Source organism: Sorghum bicolor, chromosome 8, assembly GCF_000003195.3.
Source record: "Sorghum bicolor cultivar BTx623 chromosome 8, Sorghum_bicolor_NCBIv3, whole genome shotgun sequence".
In the NCBI taxonomy this organism is placed as follows: domain Eukaryota; kingdom Viridiplantae; phylum Streptophyta; class Magnoliopsida; order Poales; family Poaceae; genus Sorghum; species Sorghum bicolor.
Window position 1 is genome coordinate 54,945,948 of NC_012877.2, and position 21,391 is coordinate 54,967,338.

Sequence of the window (21,391 nt, forward strand, 5' to 3'; positions counted from 1 at the left end):
TGGGAAAGGTACCAGCAGGTTGTCCCTGGAGCTTGGAGGGTCCTGGACCTGTTGTAGTGGTTCTGCTCTATTATCTGTAGATAAAAGAACCATACCTTGGTTGAAGAGGCCCATGGGACTTTGCTGTGGCTGTTGTTGGGTATCAGCATAGTTCTGATGCTGAGCAAGGCCGGCCTCTTGCACATTTGGTAGGGGTGATCCATGCTCTGAAAGTGCAGACATGAAAATTTCCATATGCGAATTAGCAGCCTGAAGAATCTGAAAAGAGGTCCAGGTTTTCCTGTTGAATCGATGATCATTGCATGCCTTCCAGATATACCAAAGAGTGAAAAGAGTTTTAGACAAGATAATATCAGAAGGATTTGTGGAGATAAGTAAAGGGAGGGGCAACTGAATCCCATCTTCATCTGCAGTAATGTCATTAGTCGGCAAGGGAGGGGTGGTGGTGGACCAAACCTGTCTAGGGAGATCACAGAGAAAGAAGAGATGAATATCATTTTCAATTGCCCCACAATAAGAACAGTGTTTTTCTATGTGGGTAGAGAATCTACCTGCTCTTTCACCAGTGGCCACCGCTCTTCTAATAAGACGCCAAGCAAAGGTTTTAAGAATTGGAGGAATAGACTTACTTTTCCATACCTTTTGCAAGATGAGGTTGGCATCATGAGATATGCTCCTGGAACCTTGACTGGGGAGCTGGGGAGACTCCTGGTTGGCCAAATAAGCATAAGCTGCTTTAGTGGTACATTGACCATTTGTAGTAGGCATCCATCTGAGAATGTCATCTTGGTTGGAGTTGACCACAGGGGTTGCCTCGATGATCTGTACAGCTTGTTCAGTGAAAGTAGAGGAGAGCAATTGGTGATCCCAATTGTTAGTGCCATGGATCCACAAATCAGAGACCTTAGAGGGCAAGGGAGTGTTGACAACCGGAGTTATAAGGTGGTCATGTTGCAGGCTTTGTAAACAATCTTCTGCGACGGAAACGGAATACATTTTGTAATATAACTATCAGTATAATCTCAACATCTGTATCAAGTGTGAGTTTGTGTTAGGGATCTATTGGGCCTGGGCTGGTGCCATAGTCCATTAGTGTTAGAGTTAATTAGAGATAAAGGTCGCTTGCTTAGGGCTCAAGTAAGTCTCGCTTGTAAGTTAAGTAAACCTCTCTATATGAAGATAGGAGATGTATCAATCTAATCAAGCAAGAGATTAGAAGGAAATTCTTTCTCTCTTGCCGGCCGTGGGCAGAGCCTTGCGGCCAGCGTTCTTAGCGCCCAAAACCCTAGCCTTCTCTCTTGCTCTCACAGCCGCCTCCCTGTGGGTACTGTTCACGCCTTCAGCCGCTGCTCTCTTAACCTCAATCAATCTTCCTCAACCTTAATAGCCACATAACAGTTTGTAAGTGATATGCATAAATGTAACACCTTGTACAAGCGCCTCCAGCTCAGAAATAGTCTTGTTTATTGTTTGTTCTTTTGCCAACAAACCAGCAGTCTTTCAAGGATGTATTTATTCACACCTGTAGATTGTATTCTACATTTTTTTATAGGCTTTTAACATCGACTGGAATCACCTCTCTGATGATGCATGGTATTGGCAGACAGAAGGAAGTCAGGAACCTTCTGATAATCATTTCCGTTGGCATGAAGCTCTAAAGTGAAAAACAAAGATCCCTATATACGGCGATGCTCATGAGGCCTCCGATAGCAACATTGCTATCGATTATCGAAGAAGAATCGAAGGATAGATTTTGGAGCTTTGCTTTAATTTGCTACTGCTAGTTTGAGAGAAGAGCAAAGTTAAGAGCAACAAACATGGAGTTGAGCGGAGGCTCTAGAGAAAAGGACTCTTTTATTCATTCATGTGGGGTCCCACTTATAACTCAAACCGAGACTATAATCGAGCGGCACAAGAGGAAACTAAAAGCATTTTGAAAACAACCTAGTTGAGGGTACTTTGGTTATTTTATCACCCTGTTTAACACCGTGAGTCCAAATAGATGGTAGTGTCATGTAGGGCCAAAAAGCTTCCACTAGTAACAGTTACTAAGACCGAAGAACTTTTTTAATGGCTCATATGTTTTGAACTTTTATAATGGTTCATAGGGAAAAGATTCTTGGATTAGAGAAAGTTTAAACTGACAATAAATTCCTACTTCCCTCAAGAGCTTTGAAGATTAGGTGCTCACGGAAGCTGGAGATAAAGACTAATTGGTGGAGATGGTTTATCTTAGGTGGAGCGTGTTGTGGGTTATGGGTTTTCTATACTCCCGGGAGTAACTACTCCCACCGAGAGAATACTCGTCAAGCAGGGCTCAGGGCAAGTTAACGGGTGGAGTAACATGGACCCGTTTGTATTGTTGGCGTTAGGTACATAGCGTCCGTATTTATCTGGATGTATATACATGAATTAAAAAAAGCCGGTGTCCATTTAATTACCGGCAAAAACGGATCTGGGCAACAGTGGCATGCTTATATATGGAGGCTGGTTTGTTCGTTAGTATGTTTTCATACGTTCGGCTTTAGGTTGGCAAACGCGATCGGTTTAGTTGGCAGTGGCTGGAGTAGTATTCATCTGGCCGTATATATATATATATATATATATATATATATATATATGATATTTTTTGTTTTAAAAAAATGATGGCTAGATAACTCCCATGAAAAATAGATAAGGTTTTTTAATGAATTGGCCGATTGCGTATATATACTAGGACGTACGTCTTTGGCCTATTATATACACATATGCTTTTGTATATGAGTAAAGTATGAATGCATACTTTTTGCATAAGGAGTACATATTCATACTTTTTGAAGAGAAGTACGCATACTTTTTTGAGAGGAGTACTTATTCATACTTTTCTGAAAAGAGTATGTATACATACTACTTTTTACAGTATGTATATATACGTCCAGATTTAGCTAGTATGTATACATACATAAACAACGCGGCTAGAGTATACATTCACTGATTCACATATGGAGATATACATAACAATGAGAGAGTATGTATTCATACTTTTTGTTTGAGAATAAAATATATGTGCATACTTCTATGATAATGGAGTACGCATGTATATATATTTCTGTTGACAAAATTACACTGACGTAATACTTATACGTAGAAATCAAATCATTAGTAAAAAATCCAAAGATAATACAACCAGCCTTCGTTGCCAATGTCGGCAACCTATCCGCATGGATCCCTTTGTAGTGTAGGCCTGGTGGCAAATTGTGCTCGCTGCTGGATGCTCATGCCATGGAGAATGCCATGATAGATACATCCACCGTCGAAGGCATTAGTGGGTACTCACCCATGTATATCATAGGAGCCGCCGGCAACAGACAAGCAAATCGAGAAATGCATGGAAAATAATCATGTTAATTAAATTATGAAACTAGCGTATGTAGATCGGAACTAAAAGATCAAGAACAAAAAAAAAAAGAGACCCACCATCGGTCACTTGAGAGATCCAATCGCCCAGCCATAGAGGAGCGCGTCGCCGCCGTGGCCCTGCCATGGAGGATGTCTGTCGCGTAGAGGAGGCTCAGTTCACCAGGAGAGGGAGCCCCATGCGTGGCGTGCTCATCGGGGACAGGGAGCGCCGCCGCAGCCTGTGCCGTCCGAGAGAGATGCGAGGAGAGAGAAACAAGAGATTTTAAATGTCAGCCATCATCTATGCCTATATGTATACTTGACCCATTGTCAGCTTGATCCACTTTTTGCGCTAATTATTCTGCCAACCGGAAGTACGCTGATTTTTTTAATTCACGCATATACGGGTAGCCACGCTAGGTACAAATGGGTTACCTTTTGTTTAACCCGTTAACTCCGCTAAATCATCGCGGGTGGCCTCTGCTTGTGGATGCCTAATTAGATGAGAGAGTAACTACTTCCAGAGAGTAGGAAAAATTTACCATATATATATATATATATATATATATATATATATATATATATATATATATATATATATATATATATATATATATATATATATAAGATGGCTACTGAAGAAGAAGGCAATTTATGTGGAGGAGCTACTGAAGAAGTTGAAGGACGGCCTTGCAAATTGGTGATCGTGTATTCGCGTGACCATGCTTAGTTAGCTTGCATTCCGTTAGCTGAATGGGGTTTCTTTTGTGCATGCTTAACCTAGTTTGTTGCTTCAGTTGTTATTAGTTTGTAGTTCTCACTAAGTATATGACAGTACGAGTGGAGTGAGTTGATATGCCTTTCTAGGTGGCCTTCTGCCGTGTTCTAAGCTTGTAAGCAGGTTTCTCAAAAAAAAAAAAAACTTGTAAGCAGGTATCCCAGCAAAACATGTTTAAGCTTTCAGTAAAAGCTAGATCAATTTACTCTTTGTCCGACTATATTAATTAAAATTCAAGTTCTCTCCCTGATTCTTAGCTCTAGCTCCTTGATTCTCTAACGGATTGATGATTCTAGTTGATTCTGATGAGAGGTGGGGAGGGAGCATGCGAGAATTGATTCTAGGGCCATTCAACATGGAACAACGAGGAGTGATTTCTTTTAGCTTCCAACTCCTAGTGTAAATGGAAAATGATTCTTGTCTGCTCCACACTAGAATTGATACAAGATTTTATTGTGTTTGACTGAGGAGTAATTTTCACGGTGAATCTACTCAAGAAGTGTTAACAAACAACTCGTAGTAAACATACCAAGGCTACTATGCGACTATGCAAGCAACAATGAAGGAGGGAGATGATGCAAGAGCAAACTTAAATTATTGCAAATTGTCTTTCCCACTGATTAGATAATACTTCCTCCATTCCAAAAAAAAAAAGAACTTGATGTTTTAGTTTTATGCTAAATAAAACTATTTTAACTTTGACAAAGTTTATACAGAATTTTGCTATGACTCCAAATAGGTATACTATGAAAATATGTTGCATGACAAATCTCATTATACTTATTTAATACTATACGATTAGCATCCTAGTATATAAATTTGGTCAAACTTTAGATAGTTTGACTTAGGACAAAAATAAAACATTAGTTTTTAGATTGAGGGAGCGTTATTTTAGTGACACATATGTTGTAGAGAAAAAGTGCCCTACAAGATTCATGTTTTTTTTGAAAACATACAAGATTCATGTGTTGACTATTGTAGGTTTCTGTATACTGAATGATGCCAATCTACTATCTACTATTACCCTTATTCCTATACTACCTTCTCTGTCTCCTCGCGAAGCCACGTCATCTGATATTCTTATCCCTTGGATTTGCGATCAACGGCCATCAGGACAGCAGTGGGAACCTTCCAGTACAACCAGCCCCCGCCGATGCTACGCTCACGTACAACAGCTCATACCCCTCCTCCGTTATTGTTATCATAGTATTGTTTTGAATGAAAACAAATAAATGATGTTCGTATGTGTCTTTTGGCATACGAATTATTACTTGCCTGAATAGATTTTCTTCAAAAAAAATATATGTGTGTCTATTTCCTAATTTCTGCTATCTTTGTTAGCTTCAATATAATTATTATGCTTTCCTAAATCTCTGTCCACTTGCTGCTTAGATCTATGGTTTATGCAGATAATTATATACATTTATCTGGCCTGTTTGTTACTTAAAGTTTATTTTTCAGTGTCTGCTTTGCATTATCTGTAAAATTTAGAACAGTTATCTATGCTACCGTGCCTTCTCATGCTATATTTTTATGCTACCTAGCCTGCACAACTGTGCGGGACTAAAGATGGCAATGGGTGCCCGAGACCTGAAATCCGATGGGTTTTTGCTCTATTAGGATAAGGATATGGGTCAACTTCGCTACCCGTGGGTTTGTTAATGGGGCAAAAGCTAGACCCAACGGGTTTATGGGCATGGGTCTGGGTGTGTAGTAACCAAACCCGCAAACCCATGGATTTTTAAAACCCGGTTCACCATATCATCACACAATATAATTAGTACATAAAGTACAAAATGCAAGAAAAATAAACGAAATAGAGAACATGCATGCTCCATACTTTTTTTAGTAGAAGCTCCTTATGTGAAAGTTGCAGCTAGCTAGCGCGTTTTAGTGCATGCACTCAGTTCATCTGGACTTAAAGATATGACAGATGTTGGCACCAAGCATTAGCAGGTCATGGCCCAGTGCATGCTAGAGGTGAGTGTTCTATCACAACTCGCAAATTTCTAGTGCGGAGGTGTAATAACACATTACATGAATCTCACCTTGCCAATTGATTCAACTTTAAGTATTTTGGTGCGCTATAGAGTAGACTTGCTCACTTGACTGGATGACCATCTTATAATATGTTGTGACGGGCACGGGCAACCCGTTAAATACCCGTGACCCGATGGGCATAGGTTTGAGCACAAAATCAAACCCGTGACGGGTCATGGGTTTTTAGTGGGCATATTTTATATTAATGTGCATGAGTTTAGGATGGCAAAACCCAGCGAGTTTGTATCCGTTGTCATCTTTATACGGGACTCCTGCTAGGCTGCTAGTATATAGAGATGATGGGTGGATCAGAATTTTTTTCTCTCTCGCAGCAAAGCTTCCTGCATCAGCACAAGTATAAAAATAAAAAAGTGGCCGACCACTATGATTCTATATAGAATAAAATAAATATACCGATGGCCAACAACTATGATTTCTATATAGAATAAAAAACATCCAGTCCTCAGAAATATCTAACGCCAGCATGCCTGCCTCCAAGATGGTGCATTGCAAACTGATGTTCAAGAAGAACATGATGCACTTTTTTTTTTTTGATAAAGTGCTCTCAACTCATTTGACCTTAGAAGGACAGGAAGAGTATTGTCTTCCAAACACTAGGGGGAAAAAATAACAAATAGTAAAAGTGGAAAAGGGAAAAAAAATTGACAAACAGCTTAAAGATGAAAAAGGTGAAAAAAATATGCTCTCGTTGAAAAAAAATAACAAATAGGTAAAAGTGGAAAAGGGGAAAAAATTTGACAAACAGCTTAAAGATGAAAAAGGTGAAAAATATACTGCTCTCGTTGAGAGTCGAACTCAAGACCTCCCGCTTACTAAACGGGTGCTCTAACCAACTGAGCTACGAGAGCTTGTTGGTGTATAAATTTATTTACTTTTGATAACTAAATATACTAACCCTCCAGCCAAGAAAGGTGATACATTTCCAGTTCAGTCCATTTCCAAATTCAGATGGAACTTCGATTAAAAAGAGACATGTTTCACACAAGTATCAAAGCTTTTCAATTTCGAACCAAACCCCGGTTGGGTTTGTGTGGCATTAGATAGAGGTCACTCGTACACCAGAGACTATTTTTAGCATGATCTTATTTAGATATTTATTTCCTTTTGTATAAGGTACTTTAAACATGCGATTAGTTCATCTGAGTTCAACATAAGCCGAACTAAAATGCAACTTTATCGTTCAAAGACATGGATATAGAACTGTATATACTAATGTAGGAGTAAAAAAGTAGCAATTTAAGGCATATGCAACCGCATTTCTAATTTATTATTTTACTTTTTTTGTCTTTTAAGTTAAACATGTAAACATATTATTTGAAGTCGCATGCATTTATAACCTATTACCAAGGACGAATCTAGAAAAATATTTAGGGGGAGGGTTCTATCTTGAGACTGCTTCAACCCCTTCTTAAAGTGTATCAATAACAAAAATTTGTAGGAGGGGCTAAGGGGGACTCCATGGGTTCGACAACCATAGGGGGGGATTGGAGCCCCGACAGCCTCACCGCTGGCTCCGTCACAGCCTATTAGGGTTTGTTTAGATCCAAAAAGTTTTTGGATCTTTGACACTGTAGCACTTTTGTTTTTATTTGACAAACATTGTCCAATCATAGAGTAACTAGGCTTAAAAGATTCGTCTCGCGATTTATATACAAACTGTGCAATTAGTTTTTGTTTTCGTCTATATTTAATACTCCATGCATACACCGTAAGATTCGATGTGACGGAGAATCTTGAAAAGTTTTTGGTTTTTGAGGTGAACTAAACAAGCCCTTACAGAGCCCGCACAAATGGTCGTTGTTGCTAATGCACTCTGGCTATGACATGATCACGCACCCATCCACTTAGGAGCACCACTACCTCGAATTTGACTGACGCTACTGTGTGCCCCCTCTCCTTCTCAAATTCCATTACCCTTGTTCTTCCTACGTCAAGCTGCATTACTCGTATTCAAAATCCACTGTTGCCCCAAGCTCAGCGTGTGGAGAGGACACAAACAATGTGGAGCACGATGTTGAGGGAGGAGTCTAGGTCGGTGAGGATGCGGGTAGGGTTGGTGACTATATAATGGAGGGGGTGGGCATAGAGGGAGGCGAGGTGGAAGAGGAGGTGCAGAGAAGGTCGGGGAAGATACTATGGCTGAGAATGAAATTAGGAGAGAGAAAGTGGGGTGCAAGGGTGAGACAAAAGCCAAAATAAATGCAGGTCTAAGCCCTCTGGTTTTATGAGCTGGCGGTGAAAATGACATAAGTTTTCACCATTGGTTCCGTTACAAACTAGTAGTGATAATGATTTTCACTGCTCGTTGTTATGAATCGATGATAAAAATAATATAAGAAAAACCATTTATACATATAGTAGTGGGAGTTCCTTTTGTAGATGCGTATGTTTCTTATTAACAACCCATACCATGAATGTGATGCAAAATGAGTTTTTCCTAGCATCTCTATTCTTTGATTCCTACTTTGCCATTGTTTACCAATTACTATATATTTTTTAACAATCCATACTCGGAGACCCAAATGATGTTTTTCCTACCCCTTAATTCATGTTGGGTAGCATTGATTCTTCGTATATATAAGGATCACTCAATATAAAAAGACACTAAAGGCCTCTTTGACACATCATGTGCTGCCTCTAGCCTCTCCATTTTTTTTGCATTGTAGCAACGACTTCCATGAGACGGTGAAGCTTCTTTGGCCCTCTTTGGTATGGCTTCTGACTTCATCTATGGCTTTTTGAGAGAAACATTGTCAAAAACTCACATGTGAAAACAACTTGAGAAGCTAAAATAAAGGAAAAAAGTGAAGGTGAATCCGTTTTGATTTAGAAGCCAAATCCATAAAAATGTAATTTTTTTCTAGCTTCACCAGTTTTAGAAAAAACCAAAAATCCTAGCAAAGAGAACTTCGAAAGTGGCTCTCACCACGCCCTATTCACTTGAGTTTATCAGCCAAAATCAACACTATTTTTTCACCACGCCCTATTCACTTGAGTTTATCAGCCAAAATCAACACTATTTTTTAACAGTAAAATGACATTTTCTTCTCACGACAAATCTTTCTCTAGCAGCCAAAATCAGCCAGCCAAACAGCACAAATGATGAATGATGATGCAGCTGCGAGCTGTGCAGGCCTAACGTGTAGTGTGTATGTTGGGTGTAGCCGATGAACAACGGGGCTGGCCAGCTACTTAGCTGGCAAGCATTGAACTTCAGAAGCCGAACGCAACACGAAAAGAATTGCAAGTAAACTTTAGGGTGGTTTCCGCAAAAGAGCCCGGCTTCCTCCCTAAGCAAGAGCTCCCGTGTTCACTCAATGCTGCCCAAACCTCCCAGCCACCCACGCTTCTCTCGTCCCTCCCTTTGTCGGTGTCTCCCGAGCCCTCCCCTCTCTCTCTCCCACTACAAATCCCTCCCCCGCATCCGCCGCAAAACCCTAGCCTAGCCGCCTCACCCCTACGATTGCCGCCGCCGCCGTCGCCCGCGCAAGCTCGGGCGGCGCTCCCCCCAGCTCGGCCAAGAGGCAAGAGCCCCGGCGCCCTGCTCCGGCGGCGCCACACCGCCACCGCCATGGACATGGAAGTGTACGAGCGCCTCACCGCCGCCGAAACCAGGCACCACCGCGGCACGCGTTTCGGTGAGCTAGTAATCCGGTTCCCCCCCGGTATCTCGAGGGATTTTGCGGGTCCTGTGTGGAGTTTCGAGGATTTTTTTCTGGTGGAGGTTTTGACGGGGGTTTTGAGCTGCCGCAGATGCGCTGATCGGGCTCGACGAGGTGGAGGCGAGTGACGAGGAGGAGGAAGAGGAGGAGGAGGAGGAGCGCGCGGCGGGCGCCGGGCTCGGGGACGAGCTGCCCTGCCCGTTCTGCGGCGAGGAGCTGGACGCGGTGGGGCTGTGGTGCCACATGGATGACGAGCACCACGCGGAGGCTAATGCCGGGGTAATTTCATCTCATTCTCTCAGGGAAAGATGCAATTTTTAGTCTTTTTTCTATCTACTAGGAGCTCTTCTAGCAGCAGACGGCAGGTTGTTCATCCCATGATGTTCCATAGAACATGTTGGCTGATTTTTATTTCGGTAGGATATGGGGAATGTCTGCGTCTTTGATCTGATTCAGCTGTCAGTGTTAGATCTTACATGTAAAGATAGCATCTTTCAAGCGCGGAGGGTCCTGCTCCTTGCATAGAGAGTGTGATTGAGCTACTTTTATGTATGGTTGATTGGTAGATGTAAAGATGGGATTTTGGGGGTGTGTAAGACGCATCTGCTAGTACAGCATTGCATGTATGAGCTCATTTTAGTTCTGGATTTCTAGTAGCTGTTGGGATGGAATTTTGGGCTGTGCAAGTTATGCCTGCTTTTGTACCAAGCTTGCTATGCTGCTTTTATTTGCAGAGCTATGATTCTAGACCCCAAGATGGGATTGTTCCAGTGAACAAGGTGCTTGTGTTTATATACCAAGCGTTTTTTGGGCTCCTTTTAGTTGTTAAGATAAGATTGAGATTTTAGTTGCAAATGTTGTGTTTTTCTAGTTTTCTTGTCTGCTTCTGAGCCTGATTTTAGTCCTAGGTTATAGTTTTCAATACAAAGATGTGCTTTTAGTTTTCAAGTTGCTTCTGTGCATATAGAAAGTGGTTGAGCATCTTGTTTTGCTGTTTAGACAATATATCAGATGAAAAAATAGGATCTTTTTTTAGGATGTCTAAGGTGTTTGTGCTCATATGCATGATGTGTTTACTAAGTTGGTTTCAGTTGCAAAGAAGGGATTTTTGTTAGGAATCTTTGGTGCCTCTGATTCGACCCATGTCATATCAGCTTGCTTCACCTGTCTTCAGCTATGAAAGTTTTTCTCCCTTAGTTTAGAGTACCCTGAATGTCCAGTTGATGTTAGATTACAGTTTTTAACAATGCCCTTCAATGTATATATTGGGCATTTATAATGGTCCATGATGTATTTGTGGTTGGGTTCCAAGGCGATTTATTTTCTTTGGAAATTTATGCTTTAGTCTGCTTCTTAATTGTCAAAATTTTGGTGTTTTTTTTTCTTTTAATGATAATTTTCAGCCAAAACATTTGCTCTCTATTTTAAATAACTGGTTGCATGCTTGACTTGCTTGTTGTAACCTTTTCATCATTTCCCTTGTTTTGTGGCGAAGTACAGTCTTTCATGCGCTTTGCATGCAATGTCTCCATAAATCTATTTTGAAGTATCAAAGTTTCTTTGTTAGTTGCTAAGTAATTAGAAGATCTCAGTGTTTGGAGCAGTATATTGATCCATGTTCTTATGTAATATTATAAACTTGTGCGGTTTGGGGTATTTTCTTGGAAAGCTTGGGTTTCCCCTTAGCGTCACTGCATGAGAATATTTTATGTGGTTTTGTTGGAGTGTTGTTGTCTTTAATAAGTATTACAGCAAGAGTTTAGGTCATAAGGGTGGATTTTGTGGGGCAATTATGTGCTACTATACTGATTGTGTCATTAGCTATTTTGCCTTTTTGAGATTTGAATATCCCTAGTTTGGTTGGGCTTTGCATATTCTGCTAGTCTAGTTAATATTGCCGTCCATGCCTTAGCTGATGCTGGGTGTGATGCTCTTGTAGTTGAGATGATATATGTAGGATGTAGTTTGCGTGTCACTTCTATTTTGGCATATGAATTATATGCACCACTTGTTTAAAACCAAAAGTTTCATCTACATTTGGTAAATATTTGTGCATTTCATCTTTGGTTTGTTGGCAAGTGTGTTGTGTTAATGCCCCATTAATCTAGATCACAGTAACCACGGTAGTTGTTCTGCTCCATAGTTTTATACTTTTTTTTATTGTAAAATCTCAGTTGTTTTTAACATTGTCTTAGAATATTGTGAACATGATAACAAACTAATGAATTAAGGCCTTGTCTAGTTCGCAAATTTTTTTGTTTTTGGGTACTGTAGCATTTCGTTTTTATTTGACAAACATTGTCCAATCATAGAGTAACTAGGCTCAAAAGATTCATCTCACAAATTACAGGTAAACTGTGCAGTTAGTTTTTATTTTCGCCTATATTTAATGCTCCATGCATGCGACCAAAGATTCGATGTGACGGGGAATCTTGAAAATTTTTGCGAACTAAACAAGGCCTAACTAACAGTCACCTGCATATATTTTGCAGAAATGTCTTTCCTATTGAAGTATACCACAAGTTTGTACCATTTTTCAGTAGCTAATTTTCTGTGCTTTTGTTCTTTCAGGTGTGCCCAATTTGCACAGATAAGGTTGATAAGAACTTGTTTGACCACATCAGCTCACAGCATCGAGGTTTCTTGAAGGTATCATTACCTTTACATGCATCATAAGTCAATTATTTCAGTTTATATATACTGTGAATCATATATAGTTTTTGTGAATCATATATAGGCCTTGTTTAGTTCTGAAAAATTTGGGAAATCGACACTGTAGCACTTTCGTTTGTATTTGACAAATATTTTCCAATCGTGGACTAACTAGGATTAAAAGATTCGTCTCGTCAATTCCGACCTAACTGTGCAATTAGTTTTTATTCTCGTCTATATTTAATACTCCATGCATGCGTCTAAAGATTCGATGTGACGGAGAATGTGAAAAATTTTGCAAAAATTTCTGGGAACTAAACAAGGCCATAGTTTTTGTTCTTGACTAAAATCTGGAAACTAGGGCCTTGTTTAGTTCGTGAAAAGAAAAGTTTTTTTTGGGGTACTGTAGCACATGTGTAACTATAACAATTAGTGTCCAATCATGAACTAATTAGGCTTAAAAGATTCGTGAAAATATATGCAAACTGTGCAATTAGTTATTTTTTTATCTATATTTAATGCTCCATGCATGTGTCCAAACATTCGATGGGATGGGTGAAAAGTTTTTGGGTGGCAACTAAACAAGGCCTGGATCAAACTTTCATTATTTGACTCCTCAAATTCATGTGCAGGATAAGTGGAGAAATCAGAAAGGTTCATCTGGGGCACGTTATTCAACACTTGCCTTATTGAAGAGAGATTTACATGAGAGGATAAATGGATCGTCTCGTGCTGCCCCAGTGAGCACAGTGCCTGATCCTCTGCTGTCCTCTTTTGTTGGTAACTTTTATGAAGTAGATTTGCCAAAGAATGCTAAGAAAGAGTCCTTGGCTGAGACAGAAGTGGCAAGTGATAACTTAGAGCAGAAAGCAGCAGAGAGGTATGTTTATATGCAATGTAATTCATTTACTTTTATACTTATATTTCCTGAGAGTAATAATTTGAAATCACTTTTGTTTGTAAAGTCAAATGACAGAAATAAGAAAAATAGTTAATGACACTGAATAGACAGCTTATGTTATAAGCCATAGATATGAAATACCTAAATTATGTCATCAGTTCCAGTTATGACATTGTTCACAGTTCGCAGTGGGTAAAAGAAACATAATAATGTGGACAGTCCGTTTGATGTTTTAGTACATGGTGGAACATGTCATAGATAGTGTATTGTATGAACAATTCTTTATCAATGACTCAATCAATGTCATGCATAAGAACTCACTGATGTCTGATATTTGCCAGTGTTGAGGAGCCTTTGCTCCCTGAGGTCAAGGAGGAGAGAACCAGGAGGAGCCAATTCGTGCAGGGGCTTGTCTTGTCCCTGATGTTTGACGACATCTTATGAAGAGAGCAACCCAAAAGGAGAGTGGAGAAGGCAGCTCTTGCTACCAGCAAACAGGCCTTACACCAAGCACAAGGTGCTGCCGTAGCTGTTGTAATGTTTCGCCGATTTGCCATCGGAAGATGGTGAACATTGCTCCGGGATAATGGGGAGATGAATTGTGGATATGGATATTTCGTAGTATGCATCGTCATTGCATGAATAATAATAGAGTATATGTATGTATAGTTTGGTAGCATCATGGTACCTGGTATTATGGGGCCTTGTATGTATATTGGGAGGCCGGAATGGATCCTATCTATCGTAATTCAGCCATTTGATCATGTGCCTGTGGTGTTCTGCTGGAAACCTGGAATGTGCGTAGGTATTATCTGCCTGTGACTGCCGAACAGAGTTTTCTTCAAATGCTTTATTTAAAAAATAAAACGGCATGGTTTGGTCAAATTTGGTTGAAATGATTCGCGTTCTTTCGTTGCATTCACACTGCCAATTATCTGTGCTTGTGGGGACAAAAGTACTGCGTAATTTGCTCATTTTGCACCTACTAATTGTAATCCTAAGGATTTTTTTTTCCTCTTGCGACTTGCGATACTGAAGAAACCTCTGGTTGACAACATCAATCTAGAGCGTTTCTTGCACTTCGCTGTTGAATTTAACTGAATCACAAGAGATAGCAATGACATTATCATAAAAATAGCTAGTAAGAAAATATCATCTTAGTTGAATAATGAAAAGTACTACTCCTCCTATCTTAAATTGTAAGTCATTTCAAGAATTTTGGAAAGTTAGACATCTCAAGTTTGACTAAAATTATAGGAAAAATTACAAAGTTTTGTGGCATCAAATAAATATACTACAAAATAAGCCATTTGATCAAATTTGAGATGTTGACTCTCTAAGATTCTTAGAATGACTTACAATTTGGGATGGAGGGAGTAGCTTAGAAGAAAGCATCATCTAAGTAGAATAATGAAACAAGTCTTGTACGATGGCAGCCATAGACAAACTTTGGGTTGCAACATAACATTCCAAGGGTTAGGCAAAAACAAGACTTCGATGTCTAAACATTGTTATTATAACATGTGTTATGTCCGTATTGCTACTCCCAAATGCACCTCGAAACTCATATATCTGAGAGGGGGAAACAAGTGTATGAGTTTATGAAAAACCTTAGCAAACTATGCCTTCTATAGTGCAGTTGAATGAAGTATCAATTTAATCATTCATCAGTGTTTTTTTCTCACAACAAATCAACAAACAATACTTTTAACTATGACTTTTCAGCCAAGCGAACATGCTACCCTATCAACTGGACTGGACTACAAGACTTTGTCACAGTGAAGTCGTCGCCGCGTATAGTCTGCCAAGTCCGCATAAACGTGTTTGCGAAACCGCGTGTTCAAATCTCTAGCTTTTTTTTTCATCCTAAGTGAGCTTCTAAATTGAATGCCTTGGAGTTGCCATTAGTCAAGTCTGCTAATTTTTAATTTACACATGATGAACCTGACTTTATGCCGTGAACTCCACACGTATTGGAAGGCTCGGTTTTGACTTAACATGCTTATATTAGAAAGGGCTATGTCATGCTGTTTTCCTTTTTACTGTGTGGGTTCTCAAAGCACATGAAAAAAAATGCAGTCAATTATATATTCCTGGGGAAAACTCAGTGGCGTTTACAGAAAAAAAAGTCATTACAATACACAGAGTCTTGTTTGGATTAGCAAACACATGATCTACATTTGCAAACAACCAAACAAACGAAAGCATACATCTGTACACCATGCTGGTACAAACAATGGCTATGCACATGACATACAAACATACTGGTACCACAACACACAATTCACACAACCTGGAAACATTTTCCAGGGCTTGTGTGCTTACTGGAAGTCGTTGGGGTGACCTGATCTTGGAAATCCAGAGAAGCTGGGTCCCTGATCTTGCTCAGGGATTGACAACATTCATGGCGTTGCATCAGCAGGGCTGGTTGATTCAGGTTGAGTAGGGTTACGTGGCTAAAACATAAGTTGAGATTGAGCAGAGATTGATGCACCTGGGTCCTGATAAAGGTCACAGTTCATGCCTGCCAACTGCAAAAAGGAATGCCCAGCCGTCCAAGAATGTGAGCAAAGCATCTGTGAAGCAATGGATATGCAAAAGAAGAGGATGAGTTTTGGTTATCTGCATCACCTCAATTGGGGAATCAAAGTCCATCATGCTTTGGGGACTTCGAGGCCAAGGTGAAATTACTTGATGCTGACCATGCAGTTGAATTCCTTGGTCTGTAAAGTTTTGAAATCATTTCATCAGGATAGCTGTGTAATGTTTAAATTCATCTGCGAACACAAGGTTGATATGCACTCAAGAATATTGCCTTTCATCACAAAATCTGGTGAAATGTCCTCCAATTTTTCATATGCATGCAATCTCCACTTGTTCACTAAAGCCTGCAACAAGAACAAAGATCAGATGTTGTTGAACATGGCCACGGTAGTAATATTGGTAATATGGTGATCATGGGTTCAGCATGTACCTTCTGAGCTGTGTTAAATCTTTGGCATGCAACATACTCATGTGGGAATGCTGCTCCGACAAGCTCATGCACGCAATTAAAGAAAAGCACAACATTGCCCTCTTTACTGTGGTATCGTTTGAGTTCTTGCCGATATTCGAGAACACACTGCCTAGCATGCCCAGTCAGTTTTGACCAAGCATTTTGCTGATTTTCCATCTTGAGGATCTGCATGATTTAAAACAACATCATGTGAATGAAACAGATGGCTGCAAAACAGGGGCATACAGGATTATGCATTTAGAATTCTTTACCGCACGAAGCTTGTTGGAGTCCTCATTCAAAGTTTTCAAGAAGCCCTCCACGTTATGGATTTGCACCTTCTGAAGCCTCTTGTGGTAAACTCCATCCCTGGCAATCCCCTCTAAGCGATATAGTCTATCGTCTAGTCTTGGAGGGTGGCTCTTCTCATTTGCTGAAAAAATAAATAAATGATCAGACTAGACCAAACACAAATTCAGAAACAACAATAAACCTGACAATATGCAAAACCAGGCTCATACGTTTGTTTCTGCGGTCGAGAACTTTCACAGGCTTCATGATGGCTTCCTGAACCCGACCAGAAGTCTTTTCGCTCTTGCAAACTCTTGCTGCCATGATGACGTTTTTCCTGCATGATCCTTCCCTGAAACGGATCTGGCTAAGTTCAACCATTCCATTGGTCAACCATACAGTCCCCAGCACAAGATCGTGCCCATCCCGACCTTGCATTACATGCTTGTCAAACTCGTCTTCAGTCCAATTGTCCTGGCATTTGTTGGAGAAATCTCCACGGAGAACCAGGATCTCAATTTTTGCTTCCGAAAGCGCACCAGACGTTACCACCTTGTCACCTTCAAGCATGGCAACTTTGATAGCTGCATGGTTCTGAGATGTTAAATTCTCATCCGTGTAAACAGGTGGCTCCAAACCATTCAGGAAACACAGTCGCATGTTTTTGGATCCATTAGCAGCAATATGCTCCTGATTTGCCTCTAGTCTGAAACACCAGCATGAATGAAAGTGTGATAAGCCCAAAATCAAGTAACATATTCACCTGGCATTTTTTAAATTCAGCATGCACATACTTCATTTCATCACATAGCAACAAGAAACTGATGTTTCTTGTTAAACTGTATATGGAAATGGCAACCTGATAACAAGCAAAACAGAACATGCATAGTGACCAGGTAGAAACAAATTTATGGGTTTGTTACCTTATCTGTTGATCAGCATGACGATTGGAACACAGATGTGACAATTGTGTCTGTCATAATTTTTATATAGAGTTCTATCATGAGTTTATATGAACATAAACTGGATTCCATAGACAGGGATTTACAGATATCATGTATGGAAGGTATTAAGATAATCTAACCACTTCATGGCGGAGACCCTCGATCTGCTCCTGAAAACTCTCCAGATTGCTACAGCCAAAGAGAAGAGAAAGGATGAACATTAAAAATAGTGATAATGGAAATAAGTCTTGTGTTGAACGGATGAATTCTGTAAAATGTATGTTACTGAACCTTTGCAGGAAGCAGTGGCAGTAGAATAATTACAAAAAGTTACAAACCTTTTCATTTTAGGGATAGAAACATTTGCAGATTTCTAATGAGTAGCGAAACTTCATAAGGGAAAATGAATTAAGTGGAGTATAGGATGTTAGAAACACATAAACAACTAAATTTGAACCTAATCTTGGTTGATGGCACCATAAAGTACATGCTAGAGAATTTTCTCATGATATATCTAGGCATAATCTATTTGAATTCTCCAACAGAAATAGACACAACAATAGGCTAACAGATCAAACAAAACAAGCCAGCAGCATATATTCATTTCTGTGAAGGATCAGATCTGAAAAAATACCTCTCTGAACATATATATCTCAATGAACACTAGGCTAACAGACTTATATCTCTGAACACAGAACGTCTGAGTAGACTTAGACTATATATATCTGAATACACAATCTTGCACTAAAGCAATTTTTTATTCTAACTACAAATTTGAGGACTATTCACAACTGAGAAGTCGACATAATAAATCAATAAGGCACATGAACATCATCAGTACTTACCCAAGGGAGTATTGGGGGTGGTGGTTTTGAACTTTTTGAGCAGCAGCAGTCGGACTCGTCGGAGACAGGGGAGGCTGACCACCATTAGTTGCAGCAGGTGCCTTTTGCTTGACGATGCATCCCGTGGCAGAAGGTGCCGCTCCCTTCTTCTTGGCCGCCACACCAATAGGGGTGCCCTTCGGCATAGAAACACCTACTGTGGTACTGGCTTGCACGGCAGCTGACAGGACGAGCGGCGGAGGCATCAGGGCTGGTGGAGTGTTGTTTACTGTAGATATCTTTTATCTAGTTTTACACGGATATTGCATAGTATATACCCATACCCACACAAGTGTACCCAGTGGCAAACGATTTCGTCTAGTAATGTATGCACGGATAGAAAAATTATTTATACCCGTCTCTTTACTAAGTAAAAATTGTTGGGTGCTCGGGTTTCGGGTATCCATTTTCATTTCTAGGTAGGATGCTCGTACCTGGGCCACTGCTGGTCTTTAGATGAGAAAATTGATGTGGTACCAAAGCTTCTTGTTGCTGCAAAAATAATGAGCAGATGACAAGCAAAGTTAGTTTAAATTTATACTGTGGACTGGAAGTAAATTAATTGAAGTGCTGTGATCCACATTAATCGTAATCATGTCCCTCTACAATTAGGATTATTTATATCAAAACCTTTGCAAGTTAACCTTGTGTTATGGTGGTCTTAGTTTTTTTTTTTCAGTTACTACTTACAATAGCTTCTGTGACAGTGTTTCTTGGAATCTGTAGTGTTGCTGCAGCTGGATTAAATCCTGAAAATGACCAGCAAACATTAAGGATACCCATCATTGGGAATACAGAGAGTCGAAAAATGGCATAGCTGATCTACGGATACCTTGGGTAGGCCCATCTTTTGCATTCAACTCTGCAAATCAAACAATCACAGTCGACAAAAAGATCAATATTTTTTTCCGTAAAAGGTTGTCATTTGAATTTTTGAACATATGCAACATGAATGCACACTCATATATGTAATGTATGTTTGAATACATAAGCTGCAGATCAGCTGGAATAATATTTCAGATTTTAAGATTGAGTTAATTGCCTAATTCTGAAGCTGATCTATAAAATTACATGTTAAGTTATATGTAGATAATGCTTTCAGAAAAAAAAAAAAATACGAAAGGTCAGATAAAAGGGAGTGCCTTTGACAAGGTTATCCACCACACGGAATGGTTCTGATATTCCTTCTTGAACTCTCTCGTCTTGAGCACTGGCTAGCATTACGCCCATCTTGAACTTTCCAGTTCTAGCACAAAAGGATGTTTTCTGGAAAAAGGCATCACTGAGACATGCCTCTCCACCAGCCAGAACTAAGATGCGATCACCTCCTAGGACCGACGATGCTTCTTCTCCAGGCGGTGGACACAGACACACAACAGAGCGATTGAACTCCTCTGAAGTCCAGTAATCCTGCCCATCAACATTGAAGTCGCCGTGGAGAGGTACGACCTCAACAGAAGCTGAAGACAGGGGACCAGAAGTGATCTTCGTGCTGTTCTCATCGAACAAACAAACCTTAAGAAGGTTCCCATCATCTGCTTTTATTTGATCCCCTGTGTAATATGCCTCGCATACCTTGTTCACAAATTGCAAAAGATATTTACTGTGCCTCTTCCTCTTTAGTGGTCGCCTGAAAACCGTTAGACAAATGAACAAAGCTAGTTACCAACATGGTTAAATTAAGAGTTAACTGCATCAGGTGCTACTACTAAACTTGAGTCCATGAACTTTGAAAACACAAAAAACACAATTCTAGGTGAACCTTTTAAGCGGTGCACCATACGTGGTTATTAATTATATTGTGGTCTAGAAATAAATCTGGGGTGCATCATTTAACAAGTTTATTTACCGAAAAGTTTGTGGAGATAAATGACACAACAAGTTCAGAGATCATTCATGCATTTAAGTCTTTCAATAGTTAACAAAAAACTCGTGCAAATGCATAATTGGGCTTATCGATTTTTTTTACTGCGATTTAAATATAGCGCGTGCACGCTCTATATGTATATAACAGAGATGAAGGATTGAGCAACACACTCTTCATCTGAATCATCAGGTTCATCAAGTGGCTCAATGAGAACACCACTTCTCTGACGAGTGTGCAACAGAGACTTTTGTATGCTGGCTAGTGACAGTGCGCCAAAGTGCTCTTGCGGCGGCGTGATGAGCTTATCAAAAAGATTCCAACGACGCTTGCTCGGCTCCACATTAGGCCTATCCCATAGGAGCTGCACCGGAAGTACTCTTTGGTTCATACTATACTGCATACCTGAAGAATAAGTCCATCAGACTATCAAAATTTTATTACTAGTATTGATAGAAATATTAATTATTTTTTCAACTAAGCAACGATTGAGGCATTTATGAGTGAAGTGTGTAAGAGCCTAAACTTAAATAACTAAGGCTGTTGTGTTTTATTTTTGTTTGTTATTAAAAAACACGATTGCATGATGGTCTCCGGATTCAAATGTTATTGATTGCTAAGATTTCAGCTTTCACATGATTCCATTTCCTTTTGTGGGCCTTGTTTACTTCCAAAAACTTTTGCAAAATAGGAATAGTACCAATTTCGTTTGTATTTGACAAATATTGTCTAATCATAGATTAACTAGGCTCAAAAGATTCGTCTTGCAAATTACAGGTAAACTGGTGTAATTAATTATTATTTTTATCTATATTTAGTGCTCCATGCATGTACCGCAAGATTCGATGTGATGGGAAATGTGAAAAATTTTGTAAAATATTTTGGAAACTAAACAATGCCTGTGTGGTCAAATGGGTAATATAATACTCTTAAATGGACAAAATGATAAGGTCACATGAATGTTGACATCTTCAGATTATT

General features: G+C 39.7%; 2 protein-coding genes and 1 non-coding gene across 3 annotated transcripts; 1 reads left to right on the forward strand and 2 right to left on the reverse strand.

The window, feature by feature from the left end:
• TRNAT-AGU lies at positions 6,992-7,065 on the reverse strand. The gene has a single exon. It is a non-coding gene; the product is annotated as a tRNA-Thr (tRNA).
• Positions 9,528-14,196, forward strand: LOC8068821 (protein DEHYDRATION-INDUCED 19 homolog 2). Its single transcript, XM_002442261.2, has 5 exons — positions 9,528-9,855; positions 9,971-10,158; positions 12,451-12,528; positions 13,164-13,411; positions 13,774-14,196. The coding sequence occupies exons 1-5, from the start codon at positions 9,789-9,791 to the stop codon at positions 13,874-13,876; spliced, it is 684 nt and encodes a 227-aa protein (XP_002442306.1). The 5' UTR covers positions 9,528-9,788; the 3' UTR covers positions 13,877-14,196.
• LOC8066351 (calmodulin-binding protein 60 C) lies at positions 16,120-18,752 on the reverse strand. The gene is made up of 8 exons (XM_002443296.2): positions 18,508-18,752; positions 17,803-17,851; positions 17,513-17,577; positions 16,949-17,424; positions 16,700-16,860; positions 16,407-16,613; positions 16,258-16,320; positions 16,120-16,155 (listed from the first exon to the last, which is right to left on the reverse strand). Exons 1-8 carry the CDS (start codon positions 18,750-18,752, stop codon positions 16,120-16,122), a joined length of 1,302 nt encoding a protein of 433 aa, XP_002443341.2.

Coding starts and splice junctions, on each gene's coding strand:
- LOC8066351 (XM_002443296.2), bottom strand. CDS start 18,752: ATGCCTCCGCCGCTCGTCCTGTCAGCTGCCGTGCAAGCCAGTACCACA. Junction 17,578..17,802: donor AGGGTCTCCGCCATGAAGTG/GTTAGATTATCT, acceptor GCTTGTTATCAG/GTTGCCATTTCCATATACAG. Junction 16,156..16,257: donor AGGACATTTCACCAGATTTT/GTGATGAAAGGC, acceptor AAAACTTTACAG/ACCAAGGAATTCAACTGCAT.
- LOC8068821 (XM_002442261.2), top strand. CDS start 9,789: ATGGACATGGAAGTGTACGAGCGCCTCACCGCCGCCGAAACCAGGCAC. Junction 10,159..12,450: donor ACGCGGAGGCTAATGCCGGG/GTAATTTCATCT, acceptor TTGTTCTTTCAG/GTGTGCCCAATTTGCACAGA. Junction 13,412..13,773: donor GAGCAGAAAGCAGCAGAGAG/GTATGTTTATAT, acceptor GATATTTGCCAG/TGTTGAGGAGCCTTTGCTCC.